Below are 16,881 nucleotides of genomic sequence, written 5' to 3'. Positions count from 1 at the left end.
CTTTTCTTTTTTTTTTTCTTCTTCTTCTTCTTTCTTTGAAAAGGTACCTTTAGTCAAATAATATTTCTACTCTCCAGCACTAGTTTCATCCTCATTAATGTAGAAATGTATGTTTTTAAAAATAAACACTATTAGGGCAATGGCAGGAATACAACTTCAAAGATTCTAAAAAGAAAAAAGCTAAAATACTTTCCTTATTTCAAGAGGCCACCTGCAATTAAAATATGTTGTGATGTTATAGCATTTTATAGTTACCATGTATGCAATCCTAACTGTCCTTGGTATAGCACATGTGAAAACCATTCATATACAATTTTTTTTCAATATTCAGAGAAGTAATTTAATTAAAATATTGTAAAAACAGAGAAGTATAATCACTGTTGGCTATGGTGTTTTTTTAACACAGATACAGTACTTCAAAACTGCCACAAAGGCAAGAGAAAAATGCACCTCCCATTAGTACATTTAAGTTATTTTATAGCCTCTCAGCCTTTGTTATAAAGCACAATCAAACCATCTTTACTAGCAAGATAAAAATATAAATGCTGTCTGTATATAGTCTTTCCCCGTTTGTCTCCCTGAGATCATTGTATCAGGGACACTCAAAGCTACATGCACAACCAGGTTTAATACTTGGTTTAATACAATATGTTTCTTAACCCAAAATTCTTCTGACTATTGCTAAGCAACAGGAACTCTGCCATAGGCCACTATTGTGTAATGAAAGTAGAATGGTTTGATGTGTAGAGAGAAATAGCACAAAGTACCAGCTCAGAAATTAATAAGAAATGTAAAGGTTAATGTATCCAGCAACATGCTGTCAGTTCCTTCAGTGTCCAGAAGCTCTGCAAAATCAAGCCAGTTCAACACTGGTAGCTACAGTGGTTTGTCCTCGTGAATTCTGAGCTACACAAACATAGCTTCCAGCATCATTGGTTTCAAAATCTTCAATGACAATAACACTCCTGGAAATTCGTGTGGTATGTCCAATTCCTCTGTTAATCAGCCTCCAAGAATCTTGGATAGTCACAGGCCTTTCAGACTGTTTAAAAAACACCCACATAATGAAGTGATATTGTATAAATTCTTCAAACATTATTTAGCAAGAGTGTATAACAGTATTTTCTATCAACCCTTGAAACAAATGTAGGAGTCTAGTCTAAAATTAGATGGATGGTGTGAGGAAGCTGAGGGGATGTTTTCTGGCAGTCACTGCAGCTATTTTCAAACAATAAATGGTATGTTTATATTTGACTACTACTTTTATTTTGGTTTTTTCCTTCTCTTTTTTTTTATCTTTTTATTTATTTTTTATTTATTTTTTTATTTTTTTTTTGGAATTCACTGAGACAGCAGACCCACTAGAGAATTTGGGCCAAGTTTACTCACCAAAAATATAAACTAGCTATCCAAAACCCACCTCTCAGCTGCTGTCCAACTCTGGAGGCACTGAAGTCCCTGGGGTGCCCCAATTCTAAGCATAGCTTGTGCCTGGGGTGCTGGACTGTGGATCCTGTGTTCCCTATCTGCAAGCTCGAGGAGACTCTCTGGTCAGTGCACTAGTAATTTTGTATCCCGATCTGAAATGCTGCCTCTCTGCTCCAGCCTTACTCAAGATTCTGCATTCTATTCTGAGCGCTGACTTTTCGGCCTCTAATTATTTTGTTGTATTTAGCCCTTTGATTTTATTTTTTCCCTGCTCCCCACTGAGGCTACAGCCTAACTGCATGTCTTCTCTTTGCACTTGTGACCTTATTTTAAGTGTTAGCATAGTCAGTTGCTAACTCTTACGCAAGGTAAAGATAGGATAACTCTCCCAGTTTAGTCTCCAGGACTGTGGGTTGAACTATTTGGATGACCCATGTAGCAGCTCTGGCCCAGTTGTGTTAATACTTCTTTCTTAACTACATGCCTACATACTACAAGTATCTTCAGCTGTAGAGATAGCCAAGCTAGCTTAATCCATCCATAATTTCTGGAAAGGAAAACACTAGCAGCCCTGCACCAGCCATATTCTGTATTTTCAGGAATACACTTCTCCCCATCACAGTGGAGTTAATGGCCTAGGTCCAGAGGACCCATCTAGTCCTGTTCCCTGCATTCACAACAACAGTCACTCAAGGTTCCTGTGTTTTAGTACTTCCATGGAGACCCACTTGTTCCTATACACTGATGTTTAAGGGAATATGAAGAGCCTGCTCAGCCCAGATGTCCTACAGGTGATCCTCATTCTCCACCCCCTTTCCCAAATCACCCTCTGGTTCCCAAGTGCTCTAACTCAGTGGTTCTCAACCTTTTTTGTTCCAGGACCCATTTGTAAACATCAATAGTAAATCCTGACCCAGTGCCCCTCACTCCTGACCTGCTACTCCCCATCCCATATTGTATATGTAGCAGAAAAAAGTTCAAGAATAGTACAACTAGTTCCTTTGCAAAAATGTTCTTAAATATAAGTGTTAGCTTCACTAATGCTAAGATTCAATGCAAGGTAAAACACATCTCTACTAAGATGTTTCTAAAATCTTAATTCTGTTTGAACATAAAACTGAAAACAGAATTTTATTCTCTATCTATTCCCTTCAGACACAATTGTTGTAAGCAAAGCTGTTCCTTGTAGTAGATGAATTGTCTGATATACAGCAAGAATGACTATCTGAAGTTGTCAGTCTACAAACTCACTCTGCCAGCACCAGACTTGGCTCAGATTTAGTATGGGTTTTTTAGGCTTCCAGAAAGGCAGGAGTGTAGTTCACAAATATATACCAGCTTCATCTAACTCCTTGACCACTTAGTTAGGATTTACAGGACAAAAATTGATTTTTGGTGTGTCCTGCCACCTGAAGTTCAAATTATGGGCTAATACAGCATGGGGGGGAGTGGCTATTCATCAAGTATATGTATATCTACTTTAAATGTTAATACTGCAGAGCAAAGTAATCACTTTGAATTGCACCTTGCAGTAAACAGCCACACAAGTACACATGGCTCCATGAAAGAAGAACTGCTTTGACATACCATAGAAAGCAGCTTTCTACCTAAAGCTTCTAAATAGCCCTTCAGTGGCAACTCCTCCTTTTAGAGCTCATCAAAGGTTATAGGCCAGATCCTCATTATCAGGAGAGTGCCTTGAGCAGGAAATGAACTATAACTCATGTGAGAGAACCTGGTGCCATGGCAGCCATTAAGGGCCAGGCCAGGCCCAATAAAGGACTTGCATGCCTAAAGCAGAATGAAGGCAGAAAAACCTGCTGTTCAGCTAGACGGATAAAGTGAAAGGATTGATCTAAATTCCCTGGTGCCTTGATGGTTTTACTTTGAAGTTCCTGGGGAACTGGGAGTTGTGCTTCTACTCAGGGCCAGAAACACCTTGGTTTTGCAGTTTGGTGCCTAAACCCCATCAGGATCAGAAACTGGGTGTTCATGAAGGTCTCATTCAGGCATACATTCCCAAAGCATGTCTAATACCCCAAAGAAAATAAGGCTCCCATAAAATGCAGTTGTGGGCATTTCTTTTCAGTGTGGAGGATGATGCCTACCTTTATAAATAGTCTAATGCAGTGGTTCCCCCAAATGCTTTGGATGAACCCAAAAAGACACTCTCTCTTGTGGATCACTGTGTACCCTTATCAGTAAAACTGTAACTGAAAACCACTATGAAGTCAAAGGGGACCCCTTGCAACCTGCAGAATTTAGGCCCTGTGAATTATACAAGTGGGTGAAATCAATTGCATTTTATCCCATGACTTGAATATGAAATATAAAAATACTCATAAAAGCAGAACCTGAGATTCTCCTCTACCCACTGGAAAACATGATCATGTCTCCTCTGGCCCAATACATTTTTAATTCTTTTCTGTAGTATCATAACTTTCACAGAAGGAATGGAGAGTGCCCTTACTCACAATAGCCCATATAGCCTGGTGCTTAGGCATGCTTCTTGGAGGTAGGAGGTGTGAGCTTACACCAATCAGGCTAAGGTCTCCCATTTCCTGGGCAACTGCTCTAACTCGTAGACCAGCCATAAAAGGTAGCTAATACCAATACTATCAAAAGGAGATCAAACTCTATCCCGCTCTTTGAAACATGACTGTGGGTGACTAACCACCAAAGAAGATTCTAGGTTGTGGATCCCAAGTAGATGGAAGTGCCTCCCACACAGTTTGGCTTGAGAGGATGGATGTCACACACCACTCACCGCAGCGTTTCTCTCTCAACTGGCAATAGGTCACTCCTTGCTCGACATTTTGGTTGCTTTGAATCCCAGTAGAACTTTCTCATCTCATGCCTTGAGGCATCTTACTCAGGGTTTTGAATTCTACAAGGGGGTCCAGCTATCCAACATTTTACAGATCCAGGTTCTTTATTGCATCTATCTTTAACTGTTTGCCCACTAAGCCCCACAGAGCTTGAATGTACTAGCAGGGATACAATTGTCAAAGTACCTCTGGGCTCTCAGTGAAGAAGACAATAAAAAACAAGTAAGTATGTGGCTTTCAGATGATGTGACAGGGCTAGCAGCAGGGTACATTATGAAATCTGAATAGTCTTGTCTCATCACAGCTAGCAAATGTGGACTAAAATTTAAAGCACTATATTATGTACATTTTCTATTTAAAAAAGAAACCCTGAAAGATGGAATTGCATGCCTTACCTCTTGTCCTGGATACATCCAAACAAATTTTACTTCTATATCTGGCTCCCCAAGGACTGTGCAAAGAATATTAACATTGTCACCACCTTCTACTTTGCTGGATGATGCCATGATTGTTGTTGATGGTGGGCCAGTGGGAACTGATTGAAAGGCAGGAGGAGAAGGCAGGAAACAAGTTTCCAAAATAAACAAAAACACCAATAAAATACCATATTGAGGAAATACATGTTTTGACTTATCAAGGGTCTTCTAGAGCTCTCCATTATTGTATTTAGCTATAGGTGCTCTTGGAATTTGCTGTGTACCCCAGGTTTCCTTCTAACCATAAAAATATATTTTACTGATTTATCTCTGTCCTTTCTTGAAAAGTATGTCTTCATACATTGTATGTATTATAGTACATAATGTTTCATACATAGGCATACCTTGCATAGCAAGGTGTCTTATGAACTACATTTTTTTTTTAGATACTGTTAAGATGCATGTTCAAAGCTCCAGAATGATTCAGGTTTTCTTTTTCAAATTCCCATTTGAAAGTTTACTCCTTAAGCAACCCAACCATGAGGAACAAGCCCTAATGTATAGAAATTTACCTAGCACCCATCTTACCTTCCACATACAGTAGTTGATACTTGATGGAAATTTGAGGGGCTCCCTGTGACTCTGCTCTACAGTAGACCACCCCTTTGTTGTCTGACGTAGGATGCTGATATATAAAACCCTTCTTCATATCATAGATAGTATTAGTCCCATCTGTCTTGATTTCTTCTGCTGGAAACTCCCTATGTAAAGTTACTTTAGCTGATGGGATGGTTATGCGACAAGGAATCACTGCTGGTTTATCGGGATGCAGGTAGACAATCTCAAAATAATTTGGAGTAGGTACAAAGAGCTCCCCCTTATCTGTATAAGAAGATAACATAATATAATAGGAATGTAGATAAATTGAATATGATTAGAAAATATGGTTTGGTTTAAAAAACATAACGGAGAAAATATTTATTAATCATAATACAATTTAGATTTTACATTAGTAACAATGTGTACCCAGAGTATCTTGTAACCTTTAAGTTAACATGCTTTCTAATCTAATCACCCTGGATTTTGTCTAGAAAAATAACAAACTATGTCTGACCTTGACTGTATGTTTATATAGCTTGACTTAAACTCTACATTTAAAGACAGATTAATTCAGACTACATTGCTACCTTGTAGATTTTTAGAAAAATAATAAATCTAATCAGTAATTTTGGGGATATGCTTTAGATATGATGCAGGTTTACAATTCAAAGTTCTGATGAATTAGCCAGGCTTAGTTAACCTCTCACACACGGGGGGCAGGGATGGAAAAATACTGCTACTTATGGCAATGGGTTCTTTGGAAATATCTAAGCATAGGTAGATATTAGGGCTGTGCAAATCTTTGGTCACTGATTCGATTTGGTAGCGATGCAGCCCAATTTGGTGGGAAAATCTCTGAATCCAAATCAAATCAGGGGACCTTTTAATCTTCCCGAATCTAATCAGAACCCTCTGAATCAATTCGGAGAGATTTGGAAAGATTCGACAATTCCAACATATATAGAAAAAACATTTAAAGCTGTGTCTATCTCAAGGTACCAGGTGGCTGGTGAATGCTGAAATGGTGGGGCAGATGCAGTGTCCCACAGGACCGTGGCGGGGGTTCCCAGTGTGCTCGGCAGCCGACCCAGAAGTGGACCAGAAGCACTTCTGGGTCTGCCGGGGAGTGTGCTGGGGGGGTGGCCTCCCCTGTGCCCCTCCCCAGCTCAGCAAGTGGTGCCTCCTGGGTCTGGGGGGGGGACCTGGGGTCCCCCCGTGGCCAATCGCTGAGCCAGAGGGTGCAGGGGGGCTCCCCTGCGCATTCGGCAGCAGACCCAGAAGTGGACCAGAAGTACTTCCATCCACTTCCAGGTTTGCTGCTGAGCACATGGGGGTGCCCCCCCCACACTCCTAGGGGACGCTCCATCCGCCCACCATCACAGTGTTCACAAGCCGCACCTGGTACCTCGAGGTATGTAGAAAAAACATTTAAAGTTGTGTCTATGACCGAATCAGCATTGAATCTTCATATTTGATTCAGCCGAATCCGAGTCGGGGACAGTGATCTGAATCAATGAATCAAATCACTGTCCCCAGTTCGGGCCAAATCTGAATTGAATATGGCCCGTTTTGCACACCCCTAGTAGATATAGCTATAGATACAGAGATATACCTATATAGAGACTGCAAAGTAATTAACTGTAATGATTTCAAACTTTGAATAATTCAAACTTTATATTGCTTTTCAATCATCATAAGCACTACCCCAATATGTTAACATATGGTTTACAAGCACAGTTCTTAAGCCCTTATTCTGAACATGCACATTTATTTGGTATATGGCTTATCTGATTCTTTCAAACCCTGAAAGAGAAAGGAAAATGATTATGTAGAAGGCATTTATCAAAAACAGCCTTGAAACAATTTCCTGGCTCCAACTTCTGAAGCTTATCTCAAACAACCTTTATTAGTCATCTTATACTGCAACACTAAAACATTTGCCAGACATGGTTGCTTAAGCTCTATCAGGCAGCAAAGTTTCCCATTAGAAGAACAAATTACCTACATATTTAACCACCAACAGCATACTGACCAATCAATGCTAGACTGCTTTGTGATTTGCATCCAAATTATTAATATAAAAGATTAGTGCTGAACCCTCAAGCTTTGCAGAATAATGTACAAATTTAATATAAGTTGCCTAGGTTTAACATATAGGATTGCAAAACAGCCTGAATGAAATCTTGGTCCCACTGAACTCAAAGGGAATTGGACTGTACTTTTCAAATTTAATATAGGTAGTTCAGTGAAAATAAGCCTTGACAAGATCTGTGTTTTCCTCAACATGTTCATTTTTTCAAAACTATATACAAAAGTAAAATAAGAGGGACAGACTATAACACTGTTTCATGATTCCATGTAAGATTAAAATTAAACTCTCTTGCTTAGAATTTTCAAAACTAGTTACTGTCCATTGCCTGCAATATCCTTTAGAATATACATTTAAAGTAAGTCAAAGAGAAGTAGGCTCATAAATAATGTTATTAATTATTTGGTTAATTTCCTGCTCACTCCACCAATAATGTCTCCCTTGGTACATACAAGGGGCAATGATTAATACAGCTAGAGAAAAAGGAAATGGATGCAGATGGCGAAAAATGGAAATGGATTTGCTACTCTTTGCCTTTTAGCCAGATAATCCAAACATTTAAGTTTATAACCCCAGTGATCCCATTACCTGTGAAAAAGATGTAAGTTGAGCCTGTTTTAGACTCATCCTTTTTGCAGTTATCTCCATGACACAGCTGAAGCCAGCAGCTATATTCACCAGTGTCAGCTGCAGTGGAATTCACAAGGATTAGCTGACCATATCTGTCAAGCTGCTTAATGCTAAAGAGAACAAAGAAAAACCAGAGACATATACAGGTGTATTTGTTTACATATATTCCATTTGCACTTCTTTTCTTGATGGTCTTTTTGATTCTCAGACTGACTGTATGCAATATTCTCTCTTGAGCAACTGCATCAAAATCCTGCCCTGATTTTGTAGAAAGTTAGAGAGATGAGTAGCCCTATTGGGTTCTTATGTGTAGAACGCTGTTCACGTGTTTACAGGATTAGGACCTGAGGTGTAGGGACTGTCTTTGTATCTGTTTGAATCCTGATTTGGTTTAACACTACAATGCAATGCAAACATTTTTACTGGGTGGTAGTAGAATGCCTGGCTTTGCAGGTCAGCTTTCAGTTTGGAACAGCAGTCTGTCCATTTACCTGATGGACAGTCCTGTTTCCAGAATGAGTAGTGAAAACTGGCACACAAGCAACTCTTGCAGAACCAGCTATCCCCATTTCTCTTCAGTGTCTCAAATAAGTCTACCCTCTCTTTGTACAATAGTTCAGTGATACAAAGGAACCTCAGTGCATTAACTGCCATACAAAAGAAAGCGTGCTTTAAACCACAGTGCAGCCTTAGAGAACCTCTTGGGCATGCTTAGTACATGGCATTTTAGCTCTTTCTGTGAGGAATGCATCCTGAGCGCTTATGCATCAAGGACACGGAGGCATAAGAATTAATAATGCCATGCCAATAATCTGATGAGAGAGATTCTGAAGATAAAGAAAGCTTTATATACATTTCACTAGAGCTGCTTTCTGTGGTAGCAATTCTCAATTCCAGTTGTAACTATCCATTTTACCTCATGTGCACAACAGTCTGTTAAAGTGGGGAAGTTACTATATTATAGATAATTGTAGTAGCAACAAAAGCAACAACAAAAAAATTAATGAGGTGGCATGCAGAGGATCCAATTAGGATTAAGCCCCCTTGTGTTGGCCATTATCCAGAGTAGAAAGAGGCATCACCTAACATCATATTTGTGCCAACCATAACCATTTTTATGGCAGAACAAATGCTGAGCAAATAGACCAGTGGTGTGACAAAAGGTAGTAATAAATTGTGCTGCTTTATTGCAGCTGATGCCTGATGCAGGACAAGAGGCAACATGCAACTTGCCTAATGAAGTGGATCAGTTGTGGTGGGACATAGCCCACCACAGCTGATCTGCTTCAATTTGCTGATGTCTCTTTCTACCCAGAGAGAGACAGAGAGAGGAGACAGTTCCTGCCTTGGATGATTCAGTATCTAATGAGGCTATACTATATAAACAAGCAAAAACAGAAAATAATTAATTAAACTGTATTAGTTATGCATTTCACTATTTTGGTTGCTGTAGTTTTAAATTCAGATTAAAAGTCACGAATGGAGAAAAGGGTGGGAAAAGAAGGGAAGGAGAACAAGTTCAAACCACTTGCCTAGACATGAAGTAAGAGGACAGTTAATGCAGGCACTGAAATTACATCCTCTGGTCAACTATTTGCTCATACCATACGATTTTAAGACTACATTGCTGGTCACCAGCTCCTTGGTGTGCATAATGCCTGGATCACAGAATTAAACTACATTGCTGCTGCATCTTTTCCCATTAGTCACTTGAGGAATTTGTTGGCAGAAGCATGGAAGAAATGTTGTCAAAGCATTACGAACTCTATTTTGTTTCTACACTGATTGTTTTTCTCTTTGTTTTTCTCTATGGGCAACTGCTGCATCACTTAAATTTGAAGGATTCAGGTTGTAATACTTGAAAGACCTACATCTTTCATGACCTACGCCCTGCACGTCTTCTGTACCATATGGCAATAAATCATAATTTCATCTTTAATTCTGAATTTATTCCCTGGCTGTTTCTACTAGATAGATAAAGTTGTAATTTTGGTTTACCACAGCTTCTACCATGCCATCTCAGAGGCTGTACCAAAGAATGTCATCAACCATGATGCTGATCTCTGCAAAATTTGTTAGCAAAGCGGCACTAATATTAGAGCCAAAAAGGTATTCTCAGCCATCTGTATCTACCTGCTGTCCTGAAGCACCTGCCAATCTATGTCTTTGGCAGCAAATATCAAGTTTATTTTTGATGGTGCCAAATCAGAAAACATTTCTTCCATTATAGACATTTGGTAGTGAGCTCTGCTTAGTGTTCTGTTTAAATTGCTTAGGTCTATGAAAACGCACAGCTTGCTTCATTTCTCATTAGCTACCATGCCGCTTCTCCAAGGCTAGGGACAGACATTCAAAAAGCCTAAGTCTGAATTGAATCAGTCTTTGCAGGTTAGTCTAACCTGAGTAGATTGAATCGATTTGCAAGTGAATAGACATTCACTTTTGATTCCAGAAATGCCTGCGGTGACTCCAGAGTTCCATGCGCTGGGCGGAAGCCACTGAGCTCAAGCTTTCCCTCCTCCTGACCCCTCTGCTGCCTGGAGTGGCGCAGCAGGGGCCGGAGTGGGAGGAGTCGTCACTGGAGGCAACGGGAAGCTGCATGCCGGCTGGTGCCCGCAGGACTGTTCTGCTACCCTCACCTTTAGCTGCAGTTTCTGCTCCTGCCGCGCCGCATGGGTGGAAGCTTGAGCTGAGCAGCTTGTGTCCAGCACATGGAGATCCAGCTCCCACTCCTGAATGTCTTCCACCCACTTTGCCCACCCGCAGGGGCTGCTCTTTGCACTGGTTAGGCAGAGCAGGTGGAAGGTGTCCAGGAGCTGGAGCCAGAGCTCCAAACACTGGGCAGAAGCTGATGGGCTCAAGCTCCCAAACACCCACCCAGAATGGCATGGCAAGGGCAGGGGCAGGGGTGGGAAGGGCAGCTGGAGGCAAAAGAGGCAGAACAGTCCTGCCAGTCTGGCCAGGATGCAGCTTGTAGTGTGGCTGCAGCCACCGGGTACTGCACAGGGCAAGGGGCTGTGGTGGGTGGGTGCTGGGCTGGAGTTGTGCCGCCAGCTGTCACAGAGCTGCAGCCAGCTGGGAAGGGCCCTGCCCCCACGACCCTGCTTAGGCTGGCCACTTCCCAGATGCCTGCAGCTCCATGGCAGCTTTGCCTGGCCTGGGTGCAAGGAGCAATCTGGCTGCACATCCCCTGTTGGGAAGAGCCTAGCCCCCGCAGCCCAGTCTGGGCTGGCACCTCTGTCTACCCTCAGCAGCACCCACAGGCTGGCCTGGCCCTACCCCACAGGCCCAGCCCCAGCCGTGAGCGAGGCACGTGGATGGCAAGGCCATGCCAGCCAATGCTGGCCATGCTCCCACCCCTGCTGCTGGAGTGGGGTTGCTCCATCCTGGCCAGGCAGACCCCGGCTGCTGGTGGGTTAGGAGACGAAGGGGGAGATTAAATCCCCCTCCCCATCCCCGTTTGCTTCAGGCTGTGGATGGTGGGGGCTGACCACGCCCCCTGCCACGGCTCAAGCAGTAAAGGGGAGCATGCCCGACAGAGGCTGCTATACCCCAGCCAGGCAGACCTCAGCTGCGGTCCCCCAAGTGCGGGGAGGGAAATAAGTTCCCTCCCTAGTGACAAAGCAGAGGAGCAGGGCCAGCCCAGCCCTGCTCTTTGGAGCAGACACCACCGCACAGCACAGCACAGCCCAGGGCTGAAAAGCATGCTGGGGGTTTCAGTTAAATTGTTCAAGGATAGCAGGTGAATTCATGGTACATTTTAATAACTTTTGTCAGTAAAGGATTGTAGTCCACCATAGTTCATTGCCAATTAATGGGATGTATCTACTGTGCAGTTATTTTAATAAGTAAGGTTACCCCCTCATTTCCACATCCAAAAACCCCCTTAGTACCAATTAATGCTTCCCAAGGGAACTAACAACATTCAAGGAAAGTAATCAGGGAAAATATCCCAATTTTACATTAGATAGGTGCTAAAATTCAGTACTGGAACCCAACCTAAATTTCATGCTATCCTGACTCTGATGATGTTGATGCTTATTTAAAAAAAGCCACCAAACATGCCTACAAATCTGTTTCTACTGAATTCGGTGGCACAATTCCCAGTAACTTCAAAGGGATCCTAATTTTATACATAACCGTTTTGGGAGGCAGCAACTTGCATGATAAAGACTATGAACATTTTTAAATAATAAATTGCACAAAGTTGGGCAAAGGAAAGTTAATTTTCAAGGGTATTTGCAGAAATGGCACTGCAAAAAAACACCATCTCCAAAAACAATAAAATAGAAATAAAAGTCTGTGAGTATCTGCTGAGTAGCAGGACTGGTGTTGCCTTCTCCCGCAATTTAATTATGGCTCTTGTGATTGCTGGTGTTTTCCCCTAAAACGCAGTCCTGGAATTACATGATTATGCTAAAATGTCAGGTTACATTTTATAAAAAGAGGTAAAAAAGGAAAAAAACAAGTTTTTAACTTGTGTGTTTATGGAGTGCAAGTATGACTGTCTGCACTCAACCTAAAGACCAAAAAAAACAGACAAAATGAAGAATCTAAAATGTGTGCATTTAGGACACTGGTGAAAAGTCCAGAGAATTACTATTCACTTCTAATAAACTCTGAATAATACTTCTTGGAGCCAGCCTGTCTTATAGGGAAATGGGACAATTGCCAAAAGCAGCAGAATCAGAAAGGTAATCTGCTCCAGAAGTTTCAAACTAGATAATGGAAAATATATCTTAGTGAAGCACCTCAGAAAGATGATATAGTGTTTAAGCAGGCTGGAAAAAACTTTCTGAGAAACAGAATGCTGTGAGGGGGTGATTATTCTCTGGAGAAGTCTAAAATTTGTGTTGGAAAACCATAAAAAAAAAAAAAGAGTCTATAGAAGTAGAGTGGTTGAGAACCCATGGTTTAGACCAACAAATTTACTTTCATAAGTGAAGGCGTATGCAACCATCTACACTGACATCTAGAATCTGATCCTGCAAGGTGCTGCAAGTCTCCTGGGAAGTGCTGCTTCCTACAATTTTCTGTAGCTGCCAAGAATCTTGAAGGTGGTACTGTTGGAGTGATGGTTCAGGAATTATGTGAGGCAAGGATTTTTGGGATCTTTTATTGGACTAAAATGAGACAAACTTTAGAATGCATGGCATTCTTCATCAGCTCTGAAGAAGGAGGCAAATGTTAGGAGCAGAGATTAAAGCAATTAGAGGGGAAGGGGGAGTGAAATTCGAGAGGTAGTAGATAAAAAATTAACAGAAGAGAAGAAGCTGATTACTGGGAGACCAAGACAGAGTAAGTTCATTAATGCTTGCTAGACAAGGTTCCTTGGGTTAATACCTGCTATGCATAGGAAGAAATTCAGGAATCAGGTAGACATTAGCGTGTCAAAGTCAATATCTGTGTTCAGTCCATGGTTCTTAGTGTCCAGCCAACTTATGAATTTTGGTTCCCAAGTTCACTTTTTAACGGTGCTTGGTAGATTTCCCTTGAGCACGAGGATAGTGAGGTCAGAAAGGGAGTGGTTGTGCTGTGAAAAGTGTGCTCATACTGAGGTATCTATATGTGTGTGGGCATGTCTACATAATATGTTATGGCGACGTAACTGTGGCAGGCACAAACTGTGACACCGCTACCACTACGCAGTAGGATTGGAAATGACCCGTGCAGCACTCGGACTGTGCTAATGCAAGTACTAAATGACTGCACTGTAACAACTGCGCAGTCAGGCACATGTGCAGAGGCGCCCAGTCTGTCCTTTATATTTTTTCTTTGAGAGTTCACTCTGGTGCATAGTTGCTGTTTTGTTTCACCCATGTAATTACTGGGAGGCTATTTGGTGCACTGGATCAGATCTATCACATTTTGGGAAAGATGAACAGGATCCATAGATTCTAATGGGTGCATTGTAGAGGGTGCTCATTATAGTAACAGAAGAGATGTGCTGACAGGTTAAGTTTCTATTGCTAAGGCAAGGCATGTTTCATTTGATGTTTTGTGCAGTGGGTAGTTTGCTTCTAACGAAGCAAGAATCTTGAAGGAAATCCACACCCTTTCAGACCGGTGTTTACTGAAATCAAGTCACTGGAGGAAACCTGACATTTTCTTAGGTCTTGAGGACATTATTGTAGTACCTGAGCTGATACAACAGCTTTTTAACACAACAGGTTTTTTCGGCAAGCTTATGCTCTGAAGATGCTGAGTTATATTTCCTTTCTGGACACAATAAGGAGCTCTGGGGGAGTAGCACATCTGGTTTTGTGCTCAATTAAATTTGGCAACAACACATTGTACCCACCCACAGAAAATACAAAGGGCGGGTGGGGATAAGAGCCAGACATTTGGGCTCCACTCCATTCTTATCAAGCACTTAAACCACCCAGATGATAAGGTAAAGACTGCAGTCTGGATAAGGCATCAAAAGGAAGAGGTGATTTTTAAGAAGGAAAAGTTTGTAATTAGAAAAACTCTTTTTCATAAGATAATGGATCTGGTTTTTTGTTGTCTTACAAATGTTGTGTAGGATCTAGTAAATACGCTGTAATGAGAACTCATAACAGAAGTTAAAAAAAAAGGAACATTTGTGCACTAGGAAACTAGAAATGTTTACAATTTTGGATATTTCCACAACTGCTAAAGTTTGGTAAATTCTGAAATAAAAAAGATCACAGGCTACTGCGCAGTCAGCGTCTCATGTAGACATGGCTACTGTACCTAAATTTGCATCCAAGGGAAGGTGTTGTTCATCTTTAAAGCATTTCAAATGGAATAACATCACAGAGCAAACAGAAAGAAGTCTGGATGGAAAAATGCCTATTTTCTGATCCCTAAAGGAACCCTCCAATTTCACTGATATAAACAACAACCAAGCAACCCCCCACCCCAAATCTGCTTAAATAAGCTTTGATAGAATATGTAGAAGTATGCTTAATGTTTTTAGTCTTTTATTGTGTTTGGTATGTGTATAGTTATTTCTGCTTTGTGACTGAAATTATTTAATGACAGTATGTGATGTATTTACAAAAAATTGCCCTAGCTGGTCACAATGTAGAAATGTAGCTGTTATCCTGGCTTTCTCCAAAATAGGATCACTGGTTCAGCCCAAGTTAACACATGGTCAGGCATCGATGGCCAAATCCACCCCTGCTGATGCTGGTTCTTATTTTAACTACAGGACATCATTTTTAATGTTGTGGATAGACTGCTCTTAGTGTTTCCCCATTTGTCCCGACAACCTTAGAAAAAGTAATGCACCAAAATGCTTCATTAACATTGAATGAATGAATGAACACTATCTCCAAAGATTAAGAGACCTATTGGAAAGTTATCATTTAGTGCAAATCGCTTCTGATTTCTTCCTTTTTGCACCTCATTAATAATTGCTCTTAAATCATCCCTTAAAAATATCATTGCCAATTATTATTCCCCATGAGAAAATATCCCTTTACTTCTGAAACATCTATAAATCATGTACTGAAGTGATTTTTTTGCTGCATATTAGTAAAATCCACTGTTTCTCCTGTTCTGACCTAGTACAGAGTAGTCCATTATAAAATGATTTGTTGTAAAAGAAAACTTGGGGCAGCAGATTTAATACAAATAAGACTTAATGCACATTTTGCTACATATGTACACTGCATGTATACACATAGGTCCTAGATATTTTTCAAATTATATTTCTTGACATAAATAAAATTTTCCATCCTCAAACTGCTTTTTTTTTTTTTTTAAATCAGTGATCGATTAGTTCAGTTAACCTTGACATACTTTCCATTGTGCTAGTTCAGTATATATGCACCTGGACTCTGAAATACAGGTGGAGAAATTCACACTCTGTAAAACAGTTTGTTTAACTGCCTTCTAACATCCTAGAAAAAAAAAAAACTTGGGAAAATTGCAGTAGATGTTCTAAGATAAATTGTGTATTTCCTTAACATATTTTTAGCTTATGCTCACACAGTTCTCTACCACATTAATCAGACTGGGACAGCACAGTACAAGACTTCCGCAAGAGGAAGTAATTCTAGAATTTAAACATCCATAAATTAGGTACAACTGATCTGCTGTTTTAAAGTACACAGTCAATAGGCATGTCTCAATTTTTCAACTATGGATATATACACTTGATTCTAAAAGCCAAACTTTACACTGAAAAATAAAGCGGAACATGTATTAGTTTTAAAATAAAAGGTCAAACACTTCTAAATAAAACTTTTAATATAAGCATAAAAGTACTTCCCACGAAGAGAAGAGCAAAACAACACATTCAGTTCCTCTCTGAAATTGGTCAACTATAGAAACTGAGTTAACTTCACCTGTTAAGAGCATAAAAATGAGTTCATTTTTCTAGGGGCAAGGATTCTTTGTGTTATATCTTTTATTGGACTGAGTGTATAGTTGAGAGACCTGTTGGACATCAGGTGCCTTTCCTCAGCTTTCTTTTTCTATCATGTTTTGGATACAATAAAGGTTTTTTTGTAAATGAACCCAGTGCTCTTCTCAAGAAAGAAGAGCTTCTCATCCGTTCAAATCTCATCCCCCAAAACTATACAAAACCAAAACAAATCCATAGAAATTAGTAAATACATTCTATTACCCCCCACACACTTCCCCCCCCCCATAGATTACCATAATTTATTCTTAGCAATATGTTTTTTTATATGATCCTATCCCCATCACTGCAAAAGGAAAAAGTTTCGTTTTTGGAAGAAAGGAACCAAGTTAATCAGACAAACTAAAACACTGAAATAGACTTTTAGCCCTTCCCCTTACCTCCCACTAAAATTTGTGAAGAGTGGTCTTCCCTTTTGCACCCCAGTGGCTTGTATCCACACATGGATGTGTATGTGCCATATCACAGAAGTGTAAGAGTGATGTAGCCATGATG

The 16,881-nt window shown here is 40.5% G+C and overlaps 1 protein-coding gene across 1 annotated transcript in view; it reads right to left on the bottom strand.

Moving 5' to 3' along the window:
* Positions 1 to 313: 313 nt before the first annotated feature.
* The window catches only part of PDGFRL (platelet derived growth factor receptor like), a 34,278-nt gene continuing 17,710 nt past the window's right edge, over positions 314 to 16,881 (bottom strand). Inside the window, exons 3-6 of the mRNA XM_006262532.4 lie at positions 7,950 to 8,101; positions 5,261 to 5,554; positions 4,652 to 4,791; positions 314 to 1,042 (exon numbers count right to left, since the gene is read on the bottom strand). Coding sequence (XP_006262594.1) covers positions 854 to 1,042; positions 4,652 to 4,791; positions 5,261 to 5,554; positions 7,950 to 8,101 — 775 coding nt within the window. The 3' untranslated portion in view covers positions 314 to 853. The remainder of the gene's footprint in view (positions 1,043 to 4,651; positions 4,792 to 5,260; positions 5,555 to 7,949; positions 8,102 to 16,881) is intronic.

The sequence above is a fragment of the Alligator mississippiensis genome, chromosome 2 (genome assembly GCF_030867095.1).
Source record: "Alligator mississippiensis isolate rAllMis1 chromosome 2, rAllMis1, whole genome shotgun sequence".
Classification (NCBI taxonomy): Eukaryota; Metazoa; Chordata; order Crocodylia; family Alligatoridae; genus Alligator; species Alligator mississippiensis.
This window is presented reverse-complemented; position numbering and strand designations above follow the sequence as displayed.